The 26,540-nt window shown below is 34.9% G+C and overlaps 1 protein-coding gene across 11 annotated transcripts in view; it reads right to left on the bottom strand.

Moving 5' to 3' along the window:
• ORC4 (origin recognition complex subunit 4) overlaps positions 1 to 26,540 on the bottom strand; it is a 145,648-nt gene that overhangs the window by 83,465 nt on the left and 35,643 nt on the right. For 5 of the 11 annotated variants that reach the window (XR_005218974.1, XM_037850563.1, XM_037850571.1 and 2 more), the window contains exons 2-4: positions 21,440 to 21,516; positions 6,866 to 6,924; positions 4,613 to 4,686 (exon numbers count right to left, since the gene is read on the bottom strand). Coding sequence is in view for 10 of the 11 variants with exons in the window: in XM_037850563.1 (XP_037706491.1) it covers positions 4,613 to 4,686; positions 6,866 to 6,905 (114 nt within the window). In the remaining variant the exon portion in view is untranslated. Of the gene's footprint in view, positions 1 to 4,612; positions 4,687 to 6,185; positions 6,359 to 6,865; positions 6,925 to 7,389; positions 7,440 to 21,439; positions 21,517 to 26,540 lie in introns of those variants that run through there. The other 6 variants (XM_037850568.1, XM_037850566.1, XM_037850564.1 and 3 more) reach the window with 5 other exon arrangements.

Below are 26,540 nucleotides of genomic sequence, written 5' to 3' on the forward strand. Positions count from 1 at the left end.
AAAGAAAGTATTTAAAAATATATAAAGAAACATAAATGAGAAAGGGATCAGTCAGATACATCCCAGAAGATCTGTATAGTTGTATACAGAAAAGGAAATTGCAACAAAGGAAAAGAGAGAGGAAAAAAAAGATATGACATAAAAACCAAAGGAGAAATGGCTGAAGTGCTGCCTTTACAGGAGTAACATTGACTATTAATGGATTAAACTCCCCAATCAAAAAACACAGATTGCTAGAATGGATAAAAAAGCATGATCCAACTATATATTGTTTACAAGTGACTTGCTTTAGACAGAAAGACACAAATAAAATGAAAGTGCAAGGATGGAAAAAGATATTCCATGAAAAAAGAAACCAAAAAAGAGCTGGGGAGGCTATACTAATATAGGTCAAAAGAGACTTTAAGTCAAAAGCTGTTACAAGAAACAAAGAAGGACACTATTTATTAATAAAAGGGCCAATCCACCAAGAAAAAAATAACAATTATCAGTATTTATGCACCTAACCATGGTGCCCCAAAATACATGAGGCAAACACTGGCAAAACTGAAGGGGGAAATAGATACATCTACAATAATAGTTGGAGACTTAAGTACACCACTCTCATCAAGATAGAAAACTTAGACAGAAGATAATTAAGGAACAGAGAACTTCAATAGTACGATAAACAAGCTAGACATAAGACATACACAGAACACTGCACTCCAATACAGCAGGATATATATTCTTCTCAAGTGCACATGGATCATTCTCCAGGATAGACCACATTTTGGGTCACAAAACAAGACTCAATACATTAAAAAAAAAAAAAATGAAATCATACAAAGCACTTTCTCTGATCATAATGGAATGAAGCTGGAAATTAGTAACAGGTGGAGAACAGGAAAAAAATCCATGAATATACGGAAGTTAAATAACACACTCTTCAACCATCAATGGGTCAAAGAAGAAATTACAAGGGAAATCAGTAAATATCCTGACATGATTGAAAAAGAGAACACAACAACCTGAAACTTAAGGGATGCAGCGAAGGCAGTACTGAGTGGGAACTTTATGGCCTTAAATGCATACATTAAAAAAGAAAAAAGTGCTAAAATCAAAGACCTAATGCAAATCTAGAGATATGAGAAAAAGAAGAGCAAACTAAACCAAAGTAAGGAGAAGGAAAGAAATAATAAAGATTAGAGCAGAAATAACTGAAGTAGAGAATAAAAAAAAAAAAACAGAATGTTAACAAAACCAGAAGTTGGTTCTCTGAAAAGATCAATAAAATTGATAAACCCTTAGCTAGACTGACAAAGAAAAAAAGAGAAAAGATGCAAATAAATAAATTAGAAATGAGAGGGGGGACATTACTGACCCCACAAAAATTAAAAAAAATCCTAAGAGGATACTATGAACATACATATGTCAACAAATTAGACAACTTAGATGAAATGGACAAATTCCTAGAAACACATGAAAAACCTACAGTGACTCTATAGGAAACAGATTATCTCAATAAACCAATTACTAGCAAAGAGATTGAGTCAGTCACCAAAAACCTCCCAACAAAGAAAAGCACAGGACCAGATGGCTTCACAATTAATACCCAACATTCCAAGAAAAATTAATATCAATCCTGCTCAAACTCTTCCAAAAACTGAAGAGGAGGGAACACTACCTAACTCATTCTATGAAGCCAACATCACTCTAATACCAAAGTCTGATGAAGATACAAGAAAATAAAATTACAGACCAATTTCTCCTCCTCAATAACATACTTGGAAATTGAATCTAACAGCACAGTAAAAGAATTATACACCATGATCAAGTGGGTTTCATCTCAGGTATGCAAGAGTGGTTCAACATAAGAAAATCAATTAATACACCACATTATCAAAACAAAGGGAAAAAAACACATCATCATATCCATTGAAGCAAAAAAAAAGGCATTGACAAAATCCAGCATGCTTTCTTAATAAAAACACTTAGAAAAATAGGAATAGAAGGAAACTTCTTCAACATGATAAAGTGCATATATGAAAAACCCACAGCTAATACCATACTCAATAGGGAAAGACTGACAACTTTTCCTCTAAGACAAGAACAAGGATATCCACTGTCACCATATTGTTCAACATTGTGCTAGAAGTTCTAGCTGGAGCAGTTAGGAAGAAAAAGGTATCCAAATTAGAAAGGAAGAAGTAAAACCTTACCTATTTGCAGATGACATGAATCTATAAACAAAAAGTCCCAAAAATCTGCAACAAAGCTACTAGAGCTAATAAACGAATACAGCAAAGTGACAGAGTACAAGATCAACACACAACCCAAGGGTCCATCAACTGATGAATGGATAAACAAAATATACATACAATGGAATATTATTCAGCTGTTATAAGGAATGAAGTCCTGGATACATGGGACAACATGGATGAACCTTGAAGACATTATGTTATGATGAGTGCAATAAGCTAGACACAACGGGACAAATAGTGTATGATCTCTCTGTTATGAAATAATTAGAACAAGCAAACTCATAGAAGCTAGAATACAGGTTCCCAGGGGCTGGGATGAGGGTAAGGAATGGGGAGTTGATGCTTAATTTGCAAAGAATTGCTATTAGGATTGATTGTACAGTTTGGAAATCTATGGTAGTAAGGGTAGCACAACATTGTGAGTATAAAACAGCACTGAATTATAAACGTGAATGTGGTCAAAAGGGGAAATTTTAGGTCATGTGTATGTTACCAGAATAAAAAGATAAACCCCAGGACTGCATAACACAGTGAATCCTGCTGTAAATGATGGATTACAGTTAATAGCGCAATTATAAAAATGTTCTTTCATGAATTATAACAAATGTACCACATTAATGCAAGGTGTTATAATAAGGTGTCAGATTACATTGGAAAAAAAAATACACCCTAATCTAAACTATGGACTATAGTTAATACTACAATTATAATATTCTTCCATCAATGGTAACAAAGGTATCACACTAATAAAAGTGTTAATAACGGGGGGGGTGGTGCAGTTGCGATATGGAATGCTGTATTTGCTACATGAGTTTTCTGTAAAATCTACAATTTCTCTAGTTAAAAGAATTTTTTTTTTTTTAAAAGCACAATCCATTCTTATAGAGGTGGTGGAAAGAAAAGGTTATTGGTGCCAGAAGAACCAATTATGTGAATTTTTAAAAGTGAACCTGTTTTAAGCATTAATTATCTATAAAATGGAGACAATATGAACTTTGTAGCCAGCTTTTGTTGCAGATTAAATGAGGCAATTACATGTAACATACTGTAAATATCTATAGGTAACAGCTGATACCAGCAAAACATTTAAATGAGTACATATAGGAACTCAACTAATAATAATACTTATTTCTTTCTCTAGATGAGATCATTAGAAATTAAAAGACAAAACTCTCAACCTGATTCTTTTTTAAAACAAACAAGCCTCATTAAAGAGAGGCAACAACTACGTATAAAATATAACACAGGGGTAAAGAGAAACAAAGCTGTAGTGAACAATCTGTAGGGTTAAAGTCCCAAAGTGATCTGGGATGGAAGTTAAACAGGTGTACACATGTATATAAATTAATCAAGCTGTACGTGGAAGATCTGTGTACTTTACAAAGGATTGTGAATTAAACCTCACTTAAAAAGTTCTTTGAAACAAAGAAAATTCTTTTTCTTCAAAAAGAAAGTAAAGTCTTACAAAGGCATACCAATGACATTTTCTTTTGATTAAAAAACAAAATTGTTGTTCAGGTCAAGTCAGATAAATAGAAGTGCCAGGGAAGAAATAGCAAGCCTTCAACCTCCCTGGACTAGAAGCTTCTTTTGAACAGATACATATGTAGATATATGCCCAGCACTTAAGAATACAGTATGCACTTAAATATTAAACATTCATAATAAGAATGTCTATTCTCACTACTTCTATTCAACATTATACTGGAAATTCTAGCCATAGCAATTAGGCAAGAAAATGAAATCATGATCTTCCGTAGAGAAAATCATTAAGGGATCAATTAAAAAACTATTAGAACTAATGAGTTCAGCAAGGTTCTAGGTTGTAAGATCCACATGCAAAAATAAATTGTATTTCTATTCAGTAGCAGTGAACTAACCAAGAATGAAATTAAGAAAGCAATTCTATTTGCAATAGCATCAAAATGAATAAAATAAGTATACAAAACTATGGAATAAATTTAACGAGAAGTGCTGAACTTATATTCTGAAGATAATACTAAACTAAACTGAAATCAGACCAGATTTAGGAAGACATGGGTAAAGCTAGGATTCTAACTATCCAAAGACTTGCAAAGGATGAAATTAAGAAGTGACATAACACATTAGTATAAACAAACAATATCAATTAAAACAACCAAAACAACTACAAAAAAATTTGCTGAAACACATTTTAATTCTGAAAAAAGTTTGGAATGCTTTGCATTCCAGAAGACTGTTTTATGACCTTATATAGACATCTTCTTGAGAGTGGAGTGATTCTTTTGAGTGTTAAGAGGCAAATCCAAGTTAAGAAGATAATTACTTCTCTGATAGTCTTTGCTAGTTAACAGAACTAGAGATTAATTAGATTAATGAAAATATATACTAACCTGTGAAAGGCACTCTGCATGTATTAAGCTGTTATTTTTTGATTTACGGCTGCTCATTTCAACAAACTCAAATCCTTAAAAAAAGGAATCAAAAACATTTAAACATTTTAGAATTAATATAACAGACTATTGCCTTAAACAGATTACTTAAAAGATAATATAGAATCAAAATAAATACAACTTTTCAAACATTGAAAACATTCAAATTTCTCAAACTTTAAAATCTTCAATGGCTCCCTTTTATCTAAATACAGACTTATGTGACACCTGACACATTACACTTTAAATAGTTCTTAATAGATCAAAAACTCCTCCCCTCCCCCTCAATCTATTATTCTCATTACCTTCCTTGCTTTTCTTTCTTTTTCAACCTATGCACTCCCTTTGTGGAGATGTTTCTCCCTGTTTCTAGCCCACAGACTCATAACACCCAGAAAGCCTTCCTGCTCTCACTCTACTCACACAAATGGATATTAAAGACTAGATTAAATGCCTTTTCTGTAAATACCCTTAACCGTATTTCTCTTTACCCATAGTCAAATCATACAAACAAAATTACCTGTTTACTTGTAATGTCCTCAACTTAAGGACATTTCAATATTCTGAGCATTTTAGTATAATATCCAAAACAAAGTTGGAAAAGAAGTGATAACTAAAAGATAACTATAATGAAAAAATTATGCACCTTTGAAAAAAGTTACCAATTTTGTAAAATCCCTCTCCAGGACAACATACTTATAGACAAACCCCTTTGGCTAAAAGATCTAATTTCTTAGCACTGATTTTCTATAGGAGTAGTTTAACAATTAGCGATGCAGAACAAATGCAGGATTCTCTGCCTGATATGCATAACAGCCAATATATGACAAGGGATTTCAAAAGGAAAAACGGTTTAATGCTACGTGCGCAGCATATCAGATGGTCTACAGGCCCCAAAATCTGTCTACTCAAGGCTAAGGAGTTCAGGGTTTTTATGGATTCAAACAAGGGGGAGATGAGTTGTTACTATTACAACAGTAAATCCACACAAGGTTGAGACTAGGCTGGAATAATCATTACAATAGTAAGTATAAACAAGGTGAGATTAGGGTAGAAAAACCATTACAAAAGTATTAACAGGGCTGAGACTAGCTGAGTTCCAGCAATTTCAGGTATTAACTTCTGACTAGTCTACAATACAGAAAGAAAACATCTATATAATGATTCAGTAATCATAATCATTTGCTAATTCTTAATTTCTCGGTTACATCAGTAATAGCTTAAGCAGTTTTTATATATGTAGCAAGCACTGTTATAAGTGCTTTGCATTTATTAACTCATTCACTGCTCCAAATAACCCTACACTAATTCTATCCACAATCCTCTTTTAAGATTAGAAGGCACAGAAAATTTAAGTGCCCAAATTCAAACAGTTAAGTGGCAGTCAGATTTGAACTCAAGTAAGTTACACTCTCAACCAATTGTTACTTCCTTAACCAACTGTTTTAAAAAGTAAATATAAGCAAATTTCAAATAAATTGCCATGGAAATATATTTTTATTCATACTTATTAATTTCATATCTTAGTACTTACAAATAGAAAGCCAACTCTGGGAATGCAGTTTTCTCTGAAACTGCTAACGGGCCAGCAGCTGAGCAAGGTATGACAAGACAGCATGCAAATCTGTCTCTTCCTTTACTGTTTAAGTCAGATACTAAGGCCAGAACCACCAAAGGGCACTTGACTCCAGGCTCCCAAACTGGAAACTTAAGAACAAATGATAATAAATATTTTCCCTTAAGAATCTTCTTTCTTAGGAGAAAAGTGGTCTTATCAGCTGCCCCAGGACAGCTTTTGGCAGGCTTTTATGTTTACAAAAAGCACTAGGTTTGAGAATCTTAACCTTAATTTTATTCTGTTTTATCTTATTCCACTTATATTGTTTTCTCTTCCATAACAAACAAAACTCTTGTAGCAGCATGACATGATATCCTCACTCTGATTCAAGATCTCTTCACTCTGAAAAAGGTCTACAAGCCAACAATTAAAAATCACAAGAAAGAAAGGAATGATTGTCCCCTAGACAAAAAAGGATTGAAACATTTTAAAAGGCACAGTAGGGCTTTTGCAATATATTTTTAGAGTTATATTACTTATCTCACATTATTGCTGGAATTAAAAGATAATTTTCCCTTTCATAGATTACGAAAACACTGATCAGAAAAATTATTAAAAGGTATGAGGACACAGAGTAGGTGTCTCATATGACTTACTGCATAAAATGTAATTCAGGTAAGTATTAGAAGTACACATTTTTCTTCATTGGGGGATCCTTTATAAGAGAAACAACAAATAAACAATAGGGTGCCCAACTCATAACCTGCATAAATTCTGACTGTAAATAAAGTCTTAGTTCAAAGTTTATTTTTCTCCGTACAGTGAAAACAGCATCACCAATGAAACAAGCTATAAAATGACATGAATTTTAATGGTAAAACATAGAAAAACCCTACAGAGAATATATTAACTGAGAAATCTTTTCATTTTGGAATAATGTCAGTACTTATATAAATTGCTGGCAATACAGAAAACTCAATATAAACACAACACCTCAATGCAAATTAAAACTTGACAAAAAAATTTAAACAGCATTTCCCAGGTGTTCTAGTTTGCTAATGCTGCGGAATGCAAAACACCAGAGATGGATTGGCTTTTATAAAAAGGGGGCTTATTTGGCTACACAGTTACAGTCTTAAGGCCATAAAATGTCCAAGGTAACACATCAGTAATCGGGTACCTTCACTGGAGGATGGCCAATGGTGCCCGGAAAACCTCTGTTAGCTGGGAAGGAACGTGGCTGGCATCTGCTCCAAAGTTCTGGTTTCAAAATGGCTTTCTCCTAGGACGTTCCTCTCTAGCAAGCTTGCTCCTCTTCAGAACGTCACTCACAGCTGCACTGAGTTCCTTCTGTTATGTCAGCTCATTTATGTGGCTCCAGTGACTCAACTTAGATCCACCCTGAAAGGGTGGAGCAACACCTCCATGGAAATTATCCAGTCAGAGTCATCACCCACAGCTGGGTGGGGCACATTCCAAGCAAATCTAATCAGCACAAAACGTCTGCCCCACAAGACTACATCAAAGATAATGGCATTTGGGGGACACAATACATTCAAACCGGCACACCAGGATACTACCCAATGCAAATAAGTTTAAATATTGCTAATCACAAGAAATGCAAACTGACTTCTTATTAAATATCCTTATTTTTCCTTATTAGAGAAGTTGTGTGTTTTAAATGTACACTTTTTATTTTGAAATAAATTCAAAGTTATAGGAAGAGTTGCAAAAACAATACAAACCCCATACACAGAACTCCAGCATACCCTGACCCCCCTCCCCTGATACCCCAATCCACCAACTTTAACATGCTATCACACCGCTATTTCTTTCCCTCCCTCCCTCCCTATCTATAATCCATCATCTATTGCTCTGTCTTCTGAATGTATGAGAGCTAGCTGCACCCATCCTTGAACAAACACTGTAATTCACATATACAATTCCATGAAAAAGAACATTCTTTTATGCAATCCCATTAAATGCAGCTAAGAAGTACTAGAAATTCAACATTGATAAAAAGCAGACATTCTATATTTCATTTTTTTTCCCCCCTATGTGTCAACTGTGTCCCTTTGAGCCTCCTGTCCTCCATCCTCAGAACCCATCCAGGGTCATCCTTGGCATTCAATTGTCATCTATTTAGACTGTCCTTTTTTTTTCTTTCCTCAATTGTGGAAACATATATACAGCCTAAATCTCCCCATTTTACCCCCTCCCTAGCATTAGTGGGATTAATCACATTTAGAATGTTGTAATGCTATCTCTTTCCCACCATCCATTACTAGAAATTTCCCTTCACCTCAAACAGCAACTCTACACTCATTTCTTAACTCCCATTGCCCTTTACCCCATTTCTCTTAACCCATACTCTACTTTTCGTCTCTATGGTCATATTCTCTGATAATTTCTTTGCGTTTACTGTGGGGCTTAAAATTAAATTCTTAAATCCATAACAATCTTGTTTTTCTTTGATACCAACTTAACTTCAATAGGACACATAAACTATGCTCCTATACGCCTCCATTCCCCCAGCTTTATATAGTTCTTGTCAAAACTTACATCTTTTACATTGAGTTCAAAACCACTGATTTGTCATTAGAGTTTGTGTATTTTATATCATGTAGGAAGTAAATAGCGGAGTTACAATTCACAAATCATTGACTTCTATTTGTATTCCATTGCGGTCAGAGAATATGCTTTGAGTAAATCCAGTCTTTTTTTTTTTTTTTTTTTAATTTATTGAGGCTTGTTTTATGTTCCAGCATATTAGTCCATTCTGGAGAAAGATCCATGATCACTAGAGAAAAATGAGTGTCTTGGTAATTTGGGAAGTAAGGTTCTATATACTGACTGTTAAAATTCTCTATATCTCTTTCTCCTTTCTTTGTTTCTCTGTGGGTAGGGCTCCCTTTAGCATCTGAAGTAGGGCAGGTCTTTTATTAGCAAAATCTCTCAGCATTTGTTTGTCTGTGAAAAATTTAAGCTCTCCCTCAAATTTGAAGGAGAGTTTTGCTGGATAAAGTACTCTTGGTTGGAAATTTTTCTCTCTCAGTATTTTAAATATGTCATGCCACCGCCTTCTCGCCTCCATGGTGGCCGCTGAGTAGTCACTGCTTTGTCTTATGTTGTTTCCTTTGTATGTGGTGAACTGCTTTTCTCTTGCTGCTTTCAGAACTTGCTCCTTCTCTTCAGTATTTGAGAGTCTGATGAGAATATGTCTCAGGGTGGGTTTATTTGGATTTATTCTATTTGGAGTTTGCTGGGCATTTATGCTTTGTGTATTTATATTGTGTAGAAGGTTTGGGAAGTTTTCCCCAACAATTTCTTTGAATATTTTTTCTAGACCTTTACCCTTTTCTTCCCCTTCTGGAACACCAATGAGTCTTAAGTTTAGATGTTTTATTTTATCTGTCGTATCCCTGAGATCAATTTCAAGTTTTTTTATTTTTTTCTCCATTCTTTCGTTCTTTCATTTTGTCGTTGTTCAAGTTCCTCTAATCTTGTATTATGAGTATCCAGAGTCTTTTTAATTTGGCCAACAGATTCTTTTATTTCCATAAGATCTTCTATTTTTTTATTTACTCTTGTAATGTCTTCTTTATGCTCTTCTAGGGTCTTCTTTATGTCCCTTATATCCTGTTCCATGGTTTTCTTCATGTACTTCATGTCCTTTGCCATGTTTTCATTCCTCGATTGTAGTTCTTTCATTAATTGTGCCAAGTACTGTGTCTCTTCTGATATTTTGATTTGGGTTTTTGGGATTTCGTTCTCCATATCATCTGGTTTTATCACATGCATTAAGATTTTCTGTTGTTTTTGGTCTCTTGAAATTTGCTTTGCTCGATAGGGTTCTTCTAAGTTGTAAAAAAAAAAAAAAATACCAATGTAATTTTTCTGAAATACAAGTTGGTGGCGTACATTTTCTCTAACGAACCAGCAGATGGTGTCTGAGAGTCACCTATACCCCTCAAGTCAGTTCTCAACTTTGTTCTTGTGGTGTGTGGGGAAATGATTCTTGTGGGGTTCAGTTGGTGAACTCAATTTGGGTGTGTTGCTGGAGCCATCTGCCCTGAATGTGGGGCATGTGTCCGGGTGGCTAGGGAGGCAGGGCAGCTTTAATATTCAAACCTCCCAGGTGTTCCCGGAGATTCAAGGCTGTTGCAAGAGTCTAAGCCTTCATTTCAGTTCTGCCCCCGATCCTCTCTGACGCTGACCCACAAACCACTGGCAGTGATGTAGCATCCCTGGGTTTTCCGAGCGGGCCCCACTTCTCAGCTGTGATCTTCCAGGACCTCTGCTGAGGGAAGGCTATGCTACGTCACAAGTGTGCGCCATCCCTCAAGGGAAGTCCCAGGCCGCCAGGCTGTGGAGGGCCGCTCTCAGCCTGATGGTCCCCCTCTCCTTGCACAGTTCCTCTTTCCCAGCTCCGGGACAGCTGGCGCTGCTCTGGGCTGTGGGCACGGCCCTGGGCAGGAGTGTCCTCCAGCCCGCCGGGGAGCAGCTGCAAGCAGCAGGGTTTCTTTCTCCTTCTGGCTCTCCGCTCCGCTCCCCTGGCATTGAGGGAATCTGCAGCAGGCTATCCTCCATGCCAGACACTGAGAGGCTGGCTCAGACTGCTTCTGCTGTGCTTCACTGCGCGGTTTTCACCGTCACAAATGCAGCAGCACCTGGGTTTTTCCCTTTTTGTTTTTTTTAAAGAACCAGTCCGTCTCCAAATGCCAACCCCCGGCTTCCCCACACTGCAGAGTGGCTGCGGGTCTTTCAGCTGGCTTACTCACTTGTTTCAGAATGCATACTCCCGTTTTCACCAAGTGTACGGCCCTTGTGGTTCTAGGAGATCTTGTCCAGCTGGTGCATCGCTGAAAACGGTATTCTGGGTCACCTTCTGGTTTTTATCTAGTATTTTTCACGGAAGTGTTATTTTGCCCTGTCTCACCTAGCTGCCATCTCAGGTTCTCTCTCTAAATTTTTAATGCATCATGTCCTTCAAAGTAATGGTCAAGTCTCCACTATATATAACAGACTATTTAAAAAGATAATTCTAATTATACAGATGAAAGGATAAGCTATAAACTGGGAAAAATATTCGCAAAAAAAAAAAAAATCCGATAAAGGACTTGTATAAAGAACACTCAAAACTCAACAATATAAAAACAAGCAGCCCAATCACAAAATGGGCAAAAGAGATGAACAGACATTTCACCAAAAAGAATATATGGTTGGCAAATAAGCACATGAAAAAATGTCCATCATTAGCCATTAGGAAAATGCAAATTAAACCTACCATGAGATAGTCCCACAACCATATTAGGAGAGTAAGCCTAAAAAATAGTGATGTACCAAATGCTGGTGAGGATGCAGAGCTAATACACTGCTTGTAGGAATGTAAAATGGGAGTCACTCAGCAAAATAATTTGGCAGTTTCTTAAAATATTAAACATACTTTTTTACCATACAACACAGCAACTGCACTCTCAAGCAGTGAACGCAGAAAAATGAAAACTTATGTTCACACAAAAAAACTGTAAAATGAATGTTTTAACAGCTTTATTTGTAATACACAAAAACTGCAAACAAGCCAAATGTCCATCACCAAGTCAATGGTTAAACAAACTCTGGAAAATCCAAACAGTGTAATACAACTGAGCAACAAAAGGAATGAGCTATTAATACATGCAACAATTTGAATGGATCTCAAGGGCATTATGTTTAGTTAAAAAAAAAAAAAAAGCCAATCTCAAAAGGTTACATACTGCATGATTCAATTCATACAACATTTTTGAAATGACAACACTACAGAAATAGAGAAAAGATTCCTGGTTGCCAGGAGACAAGTACAGGACCTGAGGTGGGTATGAGTATAAAGAGGTTGTACAAGGGGTTTTGTTTATGGTGATGGAAGAATTTGGTATCTTGATTGTGGTGGTAGTTACCTAAATTGACACATGGGAACAAACTGCAGAAAATCACACACACACACACACACACACACACACACACACACACACACACACACTGAGTGCAAAGTAAAAACTGATAAAATGGAATTAGGTCTGTAGTCTAATTATCAGTACTGTACCAATGCCAATTTCCTGGTTTTGATATTGTACTACAGTAATATTAAGACATCACCTTTAGGGAAAGCTGGGAGAAGGGTTAACAGGACTCTTATTTGTGCAACTTCCTGTGAGTCTATAACAATTTCAAAATACAAAATTAAAAAAAAATGACAATTCCAATTTTATAGTTTTTCAACCGCCTAATGACCAAAAAAAAAGTGAGTAGTAGTGGTACAATTAAACCTTCATTATCTGAGAATAGATTATCACAGCAAATTGGGTTGAATTTCTCCTCAAATTATACCAATTGATCTTGGGATCACAACATCTTTCAACTATGCGATCTAAACTATGATTTTACCTACCACTGTAAAATAGGAGGACAAGTGTAAGAGGAACTGCATTCTATATATGACCAAATGATTGCGGATGCAAACTTAGTTGACCGCAATTATTAAACAATATACATTGCAGTAGAATCCACTATGAGTTATTCATATGACTATGGGAGCAGTGAAATGAGTAAATCCCAGAAATGGCTTGTATTCAAATTACTTCTTTGGCTTCTATGCTTGATACTGCATCAGTTTTCACTAATTCCTCCTCTGTATACTTTGCTGGAGCTAATAATCCTAATTTTCATTCTCAGAGTTGCAAATAACAATTAGTCCAACTCTAGTGTCTAGAAAATTTCAACACAATTCAGTTCTTTCACTAGTTGCCTCTATCCCAGTGAGGATCACTAGAATTCCGTGACTAAAATCTGAAACAGCCTCTTTACCAGTTTCCAAGTCTTGCTGCCATTCATGACACCACTTCCATGTAAAAAACAACCAATTCCATTCCCAACATAAAAAATTCCAAAATCCTAACATGATTTAAAAGGAAGGCCTTGGATGATGAGTTCCAGTTTAACTCACTAACTCCTTTTCTTAATATTCTGACTGAAATAATTAGCAATTCTCTGCATGCTAACTTCAATCTCAGGTCTTAATTGAGATATTATTTCCTCTGGGATACCATCCCATCCACATTATGGGAAATTCCAAGGTTTATGTATTCCTCATGTGCTTTCAGGATATATGACATCTTCCCCTTTCACAGAACATAATTAGAGGACAGTGATGTAATTGTGTTTCCTTGTGTTTAATTGTGTTTACTTGCTCCACTGGACTTAGGCTCCTTCAAGTAAGGGATCAGGAATTACGCTATCCTTGTATCCAAATAAACTACAAAATATTGGTATCCAGTACACATTTGCTGAATGATACCTAGCCAAGGGATGTGATATACAGGCACACTGACTGCCAAAAAAAAAGGTTAGGTTAAATCAACTACTAGGCCAAAATGATTAATTTTGAGTAATTAAATGTCATGTCACTCAAACTGCCAGTTAGAAACAGAATGAGTTTTTAGAAAAGGCTAAGTTCATTAATGATTCAAGTGAAATATATATAGTACATTAATTATCATGGTTGTGCACAGCTATGGAGTTTCAAAATGGTTAGAATATAGTCAATTTGTTTAGGTAATTTATTTGTTTTAAAAGACAAGCCAAAAGATTTACAAAAAAGTCAGTAAATGTTAATGTATTCTTAAAAATTATTTTTAAAACATTTTGTTTTGAAATAATTTCAAACTTACAGGACAGTTGCAAAAACAATATAAAAATAGTATAGAGAACTCCAAGTTACATGTACCCAGATGTCGTTATTTATTATATCTATCCATCCATCCATCCACTATTTATCTAGCCGAACATCTGAGAGTAGGTTGCATATATCATGTTCCTCGGACACAATACTTCCATGTATATTTCCTTAGAACAAGGATATTCACTTACATAACCATATTAAGTACAATCATTAAGTTCAAGAAACTTAATATTGATATAAAGCATACACCCTATATTCCAGTTCTTTCAATTGTTAAATAAAGCCCTTTTGGGCATTTTCTCCTCTGTTGCATTTAATTCTCATTGTCTCGTTAGTATCTCTCTTTAAAAAAAAAGATGTGCAAACACATATGTAACTTAAACTTTTCCATCTCAACCATTCCAAATCATACAATTCAGTGGGAGCGATCACGGTCACAATGTTGTGCTACCATTACCACCATCCATTACTAAAACTGTTTCATCACCACAAAAAAGAAACCATTTTAGGGTGGAATGAGAATGCATGGTATGTATATACCACATTTTGTTTATCCATTCATCTGTTGATAGACTCTTGGGCTGTTTCCACCTTTAGGCTACAGTAAATGCTATAAATACTAGAGTAGAAATATCAGCTCAAGTTGCTGCTTTCAATTATTTTAGGTATATACCCAGATGTGGAATTGTCAGGTTATCTGGTAGTTCAGCTTATGTGGTAGTTCAATGTTTAACTTGTTGAACCCCCCAAAATGTTTCCACAGTGGCTGTACAATATTACATTCTCATAAACAATGTAAAAGGGTTTTCTGCATCCTTCCCATTATTTGTTATTTTCCATTTTTTAAAATAGCCATTCCCATTGGTTTAAGGTGGTATCTCACTGTGGTTTTGATTTGCATTATCTTAATGGCTAATGATGTTGAGCAACTTTTCATGTGTTTGGTGGCCATTTGTGTATCTTCTTTTGGGTTGTCTTTTTGTTGGTAAGTTGTAGGAGTTCTTTATATATTCTGGAGGTTAAAACCTTTATCAAATATATGGTTTCCAAATATTTTCTCCCATTCTGTTGGTTGCCTTTTCATTTTCTAGATAATGTCCTTTAATTGTCCAAAAGATTTTAATTTTTATGAAGTCCGATTTTTCTATACTTTCTTTTTGTTGCTCTTTCTTCTGGTGAGAAGTCTAAGATTCCATTGCCTGACACATGGCCCTGAAGATATTTTCACATGTTTTCTTCTAAGAATTTTATCATTTTATCTTTTATATTAAGATTGTCATCCATTCTGAGTTAATTACTGTATATGGTGTTAGGTAGGAAGATTTACTTTCATTCTTTTTCATGAGGACAGCCAGTCTTACGCACTGAGTGGGCTTGGTAGCCTTGCCAAAAATCAAGTGACCACAGATATGAGGGATTATTATCTGAACACTCAATTCTATTCCATTGTTCTATACATCTGTCTTTCTGCCAATACCATACAGTTTTGATTACTCTACCTTGTAATAAGTCTTGAAATTGGGAAGAGTGAGACCTCCACTTTTGGTCTTCATTTTCAAGTTGTTTCTGACTATTTGAAATCCCTTGTCCTTCCGTATGAATTTTTTTGTTTTTGATTAGAGAAGTTGTAGGTTTACAGAAATTTCATACAGAACCTATCGAGTTCCCAAATACACTACCTCACACACTCAGTTTTCCTACTATTAACACTTTGCATTAGTGTGGTACTTTTGTTACAATAGATGAAACATTATTATAATTGTACTGTTAACCCTAGTCTATAGTTTACATCAGGGGTCACTGATGAATAGGTCTATGGATATAAAAAAATTTTATTCTGGTAACATACATAACAAACAAAATTTTCCCATTTTAACCACTACCAAACATACAATTAAGTGTGCCAATTACATTCACAATGTGCAACTATCACCACTATCCACTACCGATATTTTTCCATTCACTACTTCTAGTAGCTTTTTTGCAGATTCTTCTGGATTTTCTATACATAGGATCATTTCATCTGTGAATAGGGAGTTTTATTTTTTCCTTGCCAATGTGGATGCCATTTATTTATTCCCCTTGTCTAACTGCTATGGCTAAAACTCTCAGTACAATATTGAATAGCAGTACTGACAACAGACATCCTTCCCCTGTTTCTGATCTTGGCACTGGAAGCAAAGGCCAACTCTGCTCCAAGTCATGGAGGGGGTCATGAGGTTTTCCTACCCTTTGAAAGTTACCTTTTTCTTGTTGGTACTTGCATTGCTAATGCATCTTGTTTAAAACTTCCTTGTGGGAAGGAACCCTGGAGCATCTCACTCTGCCACCTTGGTCTTGTTTACAAATTATTTTAATACTAAGTAGCAACCCTTATAAAGCTAAGTTAAGTGATTTAGAAGAAGTGATAGAAGAAAATAAAGAAATCCATGAATAGCACCTCTTCAAACAAAGCTAAGCCTAAGGTCAAAAGTGGCTTTGAGGATCATGGGGAAAATTAAGAGAATTTAGGATAGAAGGTCATCAGGAGGCCAAGAGACTTTCATCATGATAGATAGATAAATAAGCACAGACACCTTAAAAGGCTTCCAATTAGACAGAAAGAGGGATCACAGATCATAAACAACAAGGGGAAACAAAAAGTTGGAAGAGCTCTTTCCTCCTGCATTGAAAGTAACAAAAGGTTTCTGTACTATCATCTGATAATTCACTATGCTTTCTGAGGGTATATCCCCCCACTTCCAAAAATACAGTTCTACGATCTACTTGAAAGATTATTTTGGTCAAATAGATGTTTGTATAAACACATTAAACAAAAGAATTAAAATATAGAAACACATCTTCCTGGATGTTTTAAATTTATATACTACCCCTTGATAAAAACCTTTTATTTTTATACAGAGTTTTTTAGATTTATTGATTTACAAATTTTCACAGTATAAAAGAAAAGAATGCTTTCATTATGGATTTTGCTTCATCAATTTTTCCTGGCAAAAATCAAAATGCCTTCACTAATAAAAGTTAAACAAAAGTAAAAATCAGTACAATACAAAAAAAAAAAAAAAAGGTCATCAACCTAAGATCAGTCTAATACTGGTTTCAAACCATATGAAAGGTTTCTAATATAAAAAGACTGAAAAAAAAAAAAAGTGTTCTGATTCAGGAGATGAGGACAGACATTTGCTCCAATAAAGTCAGTTAACTAATGGAGCTAACTGTAGATTCCAGTCTCACAGTCCCAAATACAGGGTGAATAGTTAAGCACTAATGTTCTGGAACTGTTGAACAGGCTGTGTCAGCTAAAATGATTCCAAGAATGAGTCAACAGCAAAGAACAAGTAGTATAAAGGAGGAGCAATATGGATAAATGTTCATAAAAAAATAACAATTCCAGGGAAACACACCTGAATCTCTGGGTCCTGAAACCACCTCCTTTTGTAATTTAGTACTAGTAGGTTATTCTAATTTACAGATGAGTTGAAAAAAAGTAGATTAATGTCACAAAGCATGCCTAGAGCTCTCAGTAAATGCCAGTGGGATTCCTTTTTATGAAACCTAAGCAATGTATGCCTAACTCAGTCTGCCCAGTCTTTCTATGCACTTATTACTTGAGCAGTAAATATCACATATGAGCCTCTTACAGTTGAATTGAGAACAGACTGAAAAAATCTATTGCTAAGTACAAGAGAAGGGAAATACTTTTCTTTGCCAAAGGATAGGTGTTTCAAGTATTGCCCAGAATGACACGAATGCACTTAAAATCAAGGTAGACCAGTAAAGACATTGTCTGTTAATAGTAAAGCAAAAACAAAACAAAACAACCCCCCCCCCTTTTTTTTTGCTTAATTTTATTGTTTCAATGCTTTGGTCTTGATAATGTATATTTAAAGAAGTAAATATATACCTTTACTTATTTTATGTGTTTATGTGAATGTTTAAACAAATTGAAGTGCTAAGCTCTAACCTATATATCCTTTTCTCTATAAATTACCACCAGATCAAATGGATCAGATTATAAACATGGCAGTCACCAATCAGTCACCAATTATTTACTGTTTTAAAAACTTCAAATTTGAGGAAATTAAAAAAGAACCCTTAACTAGATAACTAAAAATGAACAATGGCATTTTACCCATGTACAAATATGCAGACACATAAAATTATCCAAGCCAGAATATCCATTAATATAACATTCAAGTAAAGTGCACCATTCACAAACATTCACTTATGATGTGACTCCACTATTTCTAATTCCTTATAAATGAGTGTAGCTAGCAAAGTATCTGTAATGTGACATATCCAATCAAACCATTCTCCTTCATAATATAAGAGAACAAACTCATAAATTCTGGACTTTTATTTTTAGACTTTTAATTTTTAAAAGGCCAAGAGAAATCAATTGGCATTAATGAAATATTGGGCCAAGGGTGCGCTGTTTTGGATCCGTTATATACCCCGGAAAAGTCTATGTTCTTTTATTTCAATCTTGTGGGGGCAGACATATTGTGGGTGGGAACTTTTGATTAGGTGGTTCTATGGAGATGCAACCTTGCCCATTCAAGGAGGGTCTTAATCCCCTTGCTGGGGGATTATGAGAGGATAAAAGCCAGAGACATTTTGGAGAGAGTAGAGAGAAGCTGAGAAAGAAAATGCACCAGAAGGACCCACAGAAACAGAATTATTTTGAGATTAGAACCCAGGAGAAGAAGAGCCATCAGAGCTGCCATGTGCCTTCCCGTGTGAGAGGAACCCTGGGAGGTCATCAGCCTTTCCTCAGAGAAGGTATCTAACTCTTGATTCCTTAATTTGGACATTTTCATGATCTAAGACTATAAATTTGCAACCTAATAAATCCCCACTGAAAAAGCCAACCCATTTCTGGTATATTGCATTCCAGCAGCTGAAACAAACTGAAACTGAAAGGGTAACAAACTGAAACAAAGGGTAACAGTTAACCATAATTTCAAACAGATAGAGAATCAATTCACTATTTGCCTTACTCTACAGTTTCTCAAATATCATAATTATCTAATACTTTTTAAAATGCAGTTTTATTGAGATACATTTACACATCATACAAACCATGAAAAGTATACAATCACTGACTTACAGTATCATCACATAGTTGTGCCTATATCCCCATGATCAATTTTAGAACATTTTCCTTATTCCAGAAAAGAAATAAAAATACAAAAGAAAACCTAAATCCTCCCATATCCCTTATCCCCCACTATTATTGACCCAACATATTGGTGTGGTACATTTGTTACTGTTGATGAAAGAGTATTAAAATATTACTGTTAATTACAGTCCTTAGTTTGGAATAGGTACATTTTTTCCCAAATACTCCTCAATTCTTGTAATTAGGTTGTACAGTTGTTCTACTTCATGAAAGAACTTTTTTTATATTTGATCTTAATTTGTACACTTAATCAAGGACATTGTCTACCACAAGATTCACTGTGTTATACAGTCCCATGTTTTAACCTCCAACTTTCCTTTGGTGACTACCCAACTCTATAAATTTCCTCTTTCTACCACGTTCACACCCATTCAGTACTGTTAATTATTCTCACAGTAATGTGCTATTACCACCCTTGTCCATTTCCAAACATTTAAGGTCAACCTAAACATTTTGCCCATGTTAAGCAACCGCTCCCCATTAAAAAACACTTTAAAAAAAATTATTTGACATTCTGTTGCACTTCTGGGAATCTACGGAACATTCCTTGGCTGCTTCTGCCGTACCACCAGGTCTAGGAACTACTGCTCATATGATTTTCTACAGACTTAAGTCCTTCTGCTGGGGTCAACACATACACAGAATTGGACACACGTATACTGGTGCTAGAGAATATTCTCATTACTTCAATTTCAGAGTACTTCTGAATTAAAAATCAGAAAGCTACTGAGTATTTAAAATTTATTCCTGCATCAAAAAGGACAAAAATTACAGGAATTTTAAAAATATGTCTCCTGAAGCTGCTTGGTCTTTGAATAGCTAGTCTACATTTCCCCATAACAATAAGATTCCTACAAGGTACACCTTTATAAAGAAGAGAGTTATGTGGTAAAATTCTTAAATACAGTAATCGATCACTACTTATTATATTTATATTTGGAATTTTTGAATTTTAAAAATAAGTTGAACAATGCAGGATGACTCAATTGTTGGTACATTTACCGTTTCCACTTATCAACTGAGATGGCTTATTTATTACGATAATTCTCCATTCCTGTACTTTCGAAGGGTCACGTGCTGATAAAGTCCTAATAATTATTAAGTACACTGTTTTACTACTCCTCAGATTCTATAAGTTGTTATCGTAACTCTACTTTCCCATGGACCCCTCCTCAGCTGTAAACCCTTACCTTACTCAGTCTCTCTCTATTTAAATGACTGTAACAGTATATTTCAGACCAAAACTGTTTGGCTAACAGTAACAAGGACAATTTAGGAAAATTCCTTAACTTCTAAATATACAGAGAGAAGAATAAGTGACACTAATAACCTACTTTCAAAATATTGCTCAATATCCAGCCAGATGTCAAATGTTTTGCCATCCACCACCTAATACATACAGCCAACTTAAGCTCCTTCTCTTAGGCTGGGTTTTAATTGTTGTATTTGAGAATAACAGAATTCTAAACATAGAGGGTATACCGGTTTGGATATATTATGTCTTCTGAAAATAGTCATGATCTTTTAACCCAATCTTTTTGGGTGAAAACTTTTGATAGAGTGTTTCCATGGAGATACGATTCACCAAACTGCAGGTGATAACGCTAACTGAATTATTTACATGGAGGTCTGACCCCCCCAATCATCACAGGTCTTGATGAGTTTACTAGGGTCCTTCCAAAGAGCCACAAAGGCCCAGACGCTGCTGACTTTTTGCTGATGCTTTGGAGATGCTAGCCGAGTTTGCTCTGGAGAAGCTAAGAGAGACAAGCCCAGTTTTTGGAGAAAGACATTTTGAAACCAGAACCCTGAAGTAGATGCCAGCCATGTGCCTTCCCAGCTTCAGTGACGGTACCCTATTGTTGATGCCTTAATTTGGACACTTTTATGGCCTTAGAACTGTAAATTTGTAACTTAACAAATCCCCTTTATAAAAGCCAATCTATTTCTGGTATTTTGCATAAAGGCAACATTAGCAAACCAGAGAAGAGAGAAAGATGACCTGGATGAACTCTTCCTGGAGACAAGGACTTAAATGACATACATGTTTTTTTAACATCTGGTCAATTCACTAAAAATATATCTGCTTGCTGACTAGCTATAGCATATAACATTTATATTATGACAAGATTATACTTAATCTAGAATATTACTGTCTTAAAAGAACATAGAATGATCAAATCTTATACTTGCTATGGAATTCTAATAGGTATATTTGAGATTAAGCCACCTAATAAAATACTCTTGACTTGAGATGACAGAACATATCTTTCAAAGTCAAAAACAGATTTTTGGGTGGAAACTAGGTCCAGTATCATACAGCTTACTCACAGCAGGAGACGTTGTTAGGTTTAGAGACTCCCAATGCAGTGTTGTTCAGGTGGTCATAACTGGCATGGAAAAAAACCCTGCAATATCAGAAAGGATATCAGAATTGTCACTGGGTCTTTCTTTGGAGGACAAAAAATTGCCAAATGCACTCTGAAAGAAAATGGGTAGTATTCCAGATGTTAAAGTCTAACAATCCACTTCTCTTTAAATGTATAGCTGTATAATTTATGTATTTTATAGATATTTATATTTTTAAGACCATGAATTTATTTTTTTCTCATTAAAAAGGAAAACATGCCAATTATAGAAACTTCAGAATATCAATAGCATATGCAAAAAGATTGTGAAGCAAAACGTAAACAGTGAAAATGTAATGAGAAAGGAAAATTAGAGGAAACCTATAGTAATAACATGAACATAAGTGTAAAACTGCATACTAAGAAAGCATTTAAAGGGAAAGGACATTGTAAACATGTCCTACTTAATTTCTAAGTTGTCCAAGTAGGTAAAGGATGCAACAGGTAAGTTTTTGTTATCCCATACATCACTGGTATCCAAAGTAGTTGGTGTAAAATGAACCACTGGGATAAAGAACATATTTTAGAACTTGTACTTACATATGTTTAATCTTAAAAAAAAAAAAAAATGGCACTAAAGTGTACTAATTTTAATTTATAAACTAACACTAACATCAACACTTAGGGTCTGTCAGTAGATCATACCATGCCACTCCCTCCGAGAGCTAAAAGAAAAGAGTGGGAAATCAGTTAACAGGGAGAGGTTAAAAGCAGCCTATCACATGTTTAGATACTTTCAGCTCATTACCACACAAGGTAGGTACATGGACCCAGTTGAGTGGAATTACTGAATTCAACTGACGAGTTGAATTTAAAGGTGATATGCTTTTTAAATGAAAACCTAATAATTCAGGTGTTCCAACTGCAGACTTTTTCTGGAAAGAGAAGTGACTGTCAGCAGCATATTACTTAGATAAAAAAGCAAAACAAAACAAAACAAAAATTCCCAACATGGAATTTAAAGCTAAAAGAAAGAAATGGCTTTCTTAAATAAAATAATGCTATGGGGGTATTCTAAAATATTTCTATCACAGATTTTGTGGCTGAATATAAAGTAAAAATTTTCATATTTATATACTTAAAAATGTATAAACAGGACTTTTTTTTGTATTAACAGGCATTTTTACAAAGAGTTTGAGTTTTTAATCCATTTGCATTGCTTCCAGCTTCTGATTCCAGTGGCTTTCTCTTTAAATGTCTGTGGTTCTCACTTAGCTTCTCTGGGGCAAATTCTGGACTCCATCTCTTAGCTTAGCATCTCCAAACGTCTTTCTGTCTGCATCTCAAAACTTCTGGGTCTGAGTCAGCTCTGAACTCTCTCTCTCCCCCTGAGCTTTCTTAAGGACTCTAGTAAACTAATTAAGACCCATCTTGTTTCGGAGGGGTCACATCTCCATGCAAACAACCTAATCAAAAGATCCCACCCACAACAGGTCTGCCCCCACAGGAGTGGATTAAAAGAACACACTCTTTAATGGGGTACATAAAAGATTCAAACCAGCACAGATAAAACCTTTGTAAAACTGGTGAATGGGACTGAAAAATGAAAAGCATGATTTAATAAAGTTAGCAATGCATTTATTCTATCTGAATCTATATGTCATTTCCAAGTTATTTGTATCAGCTATAACAGAAAAAGAGAATGACAGCACAGTTTAATGCTTAAGGGAACAAGCACTGACTAGAGGTAGATTGCCTGTGTTTGAATCTTGCTCTGTTAGTAACTGATTATGTGACTCTGGACAATCCACTATCTCCCTTTGCCTCGTTTCTGCCCCTTCTAAGTGGAGATAATAATAGCATTTATCTCCTAGTAGGGTTATGAGGATTAAATGAGTTAATAATTATAAGAAGCACAAATAATAGTGCCTGATACATAGTAAGTGTGTTATACTAGATGCTTGGTATTCAAATTAACAATGACAAAATCTTAAAATAAAGCAAACTTTGCACAAGACCACCAATTCACTCATCACTAAGTGTTAAGCCAAGAATCTAAAAACTAATCAGGGATATTCAATTATACTGCTTCCGTTAAATTTTTTGGGGGGTGAAGGTAAAAAGCATTTTATTTTCATCAATAAAGATTAACAACAATTTTTTTGGTAGCTATTATAGTATGCTAATGCTGTTAGCTGGGAAGGCACGTAGCTGATGCCTGCTTGCTCCAAAGTTGCATTTCAAAATGGCATTCTCCAAAATGTCTGCCAACAGCTTCCAATGGCTGTCTTCAAAATGTCTGTCTCGGCTCCAGCTAGCTATGAGCTCCTTCTGTCTGAGCTTATAAAGTTGCTCCACTAAACTAAACAAGGCCCATGCTGAACGGGTGGGCCACATCTTCATGGAAATTATCCAATTAGAGTTATCACCTACAGTTGGGTGGGTCACATCTCCATGGACAGTGAACCAATAGGTTCCAACCCAATCCACACTAATAAGTCTGCCCCCACAAAAATGTATTAAAGAATAAGGCTTTTTCTGGAGAACATAATACATACAAACTGGCATAGTAGCCTTTTAAAAATTTACATTTCTATATAGGTTTACAATGTATATTTATTAACATGAAAGTAAACATATGTAATATGTAAGGAAATGTGCTTTTCAATATTTTTTTAATTTTACTTTTGGAAAAAAGTGAGAAAAAAAGTTTGGGGATCTCGACTTTAGCTTATTATACATACTAAATAGAACAGAAAAAAAGATTTACGACCAGTGCATGATGTTACAAATGGGCACTGAGTTTTTAACCTCCCCAGAAGACGATGTACAAAGAAAATTATCCTTGGGTATATGTGTTTTCACCATCTGTTAAAAATACTGACCAGAAGAATTAAAATTTTTTTAGAAAGTAGATTAACTCGAGGAAAATTTTACCTTAAGCCCTACCATAAAGGACAACGGAAAAATATAGCAACATTCCAAAGTTTATCTTTTCATTCAGTTATGAGCCTGAGTCACTAGAAACTCAAGGCATATATTGTTTTGCCTTACAAATCTGCTAGTATGGTCTCATTATAAGCAATGAACAAAAAAGCATGATCATTTACAAATTCTATAATGATTCTGCTGATCCTTTTGGGCAATTTTTTAAATAAAGCTAATATACAATATTGATACACGCAAGGAACTAATGTCAATCAAGTTACTGAGGTGCCTTAGCCATGCAATAGTAAACCCACTGCAGGAGGACCTTTAATTTCATAATTTTCTGGTTTTGTTTTTTTTCTTATTTTTGTTTCCTGGATCTCTAGTCTTTGTCTTTATTTTAAAATAATCAATATTAAAAATGCATTATTATTGAAGCCACCTCAAATGCTTTGTAGAATTTATTTGTATAATTATAAATAAAATCAGTCAAATACTACTAGAATCACTCATGTGTTCAAGAATTCACTCTGATCTCAGATGTCAATTATGGTTATGATAAACTAGAATTTCCTGTATGAACACATTAAGTATGACCCCTGCGGGAGCTCACACAGCAAACTTTAAACAACATGTAGGTATGTGCCTACCTAAAGATAACCATAATCAAAAATTTTAATAATCTCTTTATGTTTTCTGCTATGCATTTAATAACATAATTGTGACCATACAGTGCATAACATTTTGTAGGACTCTTTTTCTTTTTACTAGATTTTAAATGGATTTGCGTAAGTTACTTAATTCCCCTACTGCTGGACATTTAGATTGATTTTTTTCAACTTTTTCTGGTAAATACTGAAATGACCATATTCTGGAAAGTAAAAATAACTAGTTTTATAAGTTCTTTAGATGAAGTTTCCAAGTTTGTGGTCTGCCAGCTTAAAAAAATAAACTGCATTTCTATGTGGTACACTTTTTATAAAGGTCATAAGAAAAAAGACTACCGCTAATGATAAAACAGGATGAATTAATGTTTATTATATCTATGCATTGTTCTAGGCACTTTATACGTTTTCTGTATCATTTGATTTTTACAAGGACCCTGTACTATAGCTACTAAGATAATTCTCAATTACCTAAGATCATGTAGATAATTAGTGGCAAAGACAGGATTCTAATTCAAGTAGTTTGACTCCTGATACCATACATCACATTATACTTTACTGCATCCACTGAATTGTTAAGAAAATTACTCGCTCCTTTCTATTTTCAATAATACTGGCTATCTTTGACTTTCTATGGAATAAACAAATGATACCAATCCATTCCATGATGTATTTTTCTATTTGGTATATTTAAAGTCAGAATCAACTTATAAAATGTTGACCAATGTAACCAAAAGAACTTTTTTTTTCATTTTTTGCTATAATGTCCATGCCAAATACACTACCAAATTTATAAAAAGAATAATTTTCTTGATTCTGTTTCATTACACTAAGACTGTAAATTGTTATTATATAGCTTTAAAATATGTTTTGATATCTAAAAGGGATAGAAATCAGCAAAAGTATTCTTTCCTAAAATAATCTTTGTTATGCATATCATGTAGAAAAGAATGTAACCATGCCTAAAGAGAGCATGCCCTCCACTTCTGAGGGGTAATCTCTAAGCCTTTGGAAGGTCTGGCCTGTTAGGAGAGTTTTTGTTTGTTTTGTTTGTCTTGGGGCTTTGGATCAAAATGGAAAAGCTATCAGTGTGAATTAGGGAGGGGAATGGTTAAGGCCTGTAAATCTAACCTTGAACCAATACTGACTGGACATCCTAAAGGGGAATTAATAAGTGGAGATGTAAAGCAGGTTATGTAAGATCTGGGGATCAATGGAATATACAACATGATTGTTGGAGATATAAATTGGGGATTCCTTAGTGATATTTAGTATATGGTAGATTAAACAACAGAAGTGGATGAAATTACCTAAGAGTAAGGAAGACAGATGCACAGATGACCTAACATCAAATTATGGAGTATCTACAAAATTCAAAAGTCAATGAAACTTCCAGTAAGATGGCCAATCAGGAGAGGGAGAGTAAACTTCTCCCACATGAAAAAGACTAAATAAAGGGCAGAAAGTGCTCCAGAGAAGCAATTTCGGGGT

Source organism: Choloepus didactylus, chromosome 9 (genome assembly GCF_015220235.1).
Source record: "Choloepus didactylus isolate mChoDid1 chromosome 9, mChoDid1.pri, whole genome shotgun sequence".
NCBI lineage: Eukaryota > Metazoa > Chordata > Mammalia > Pilosa > Megalonychidae > Choloepus > Choloepus didactylus.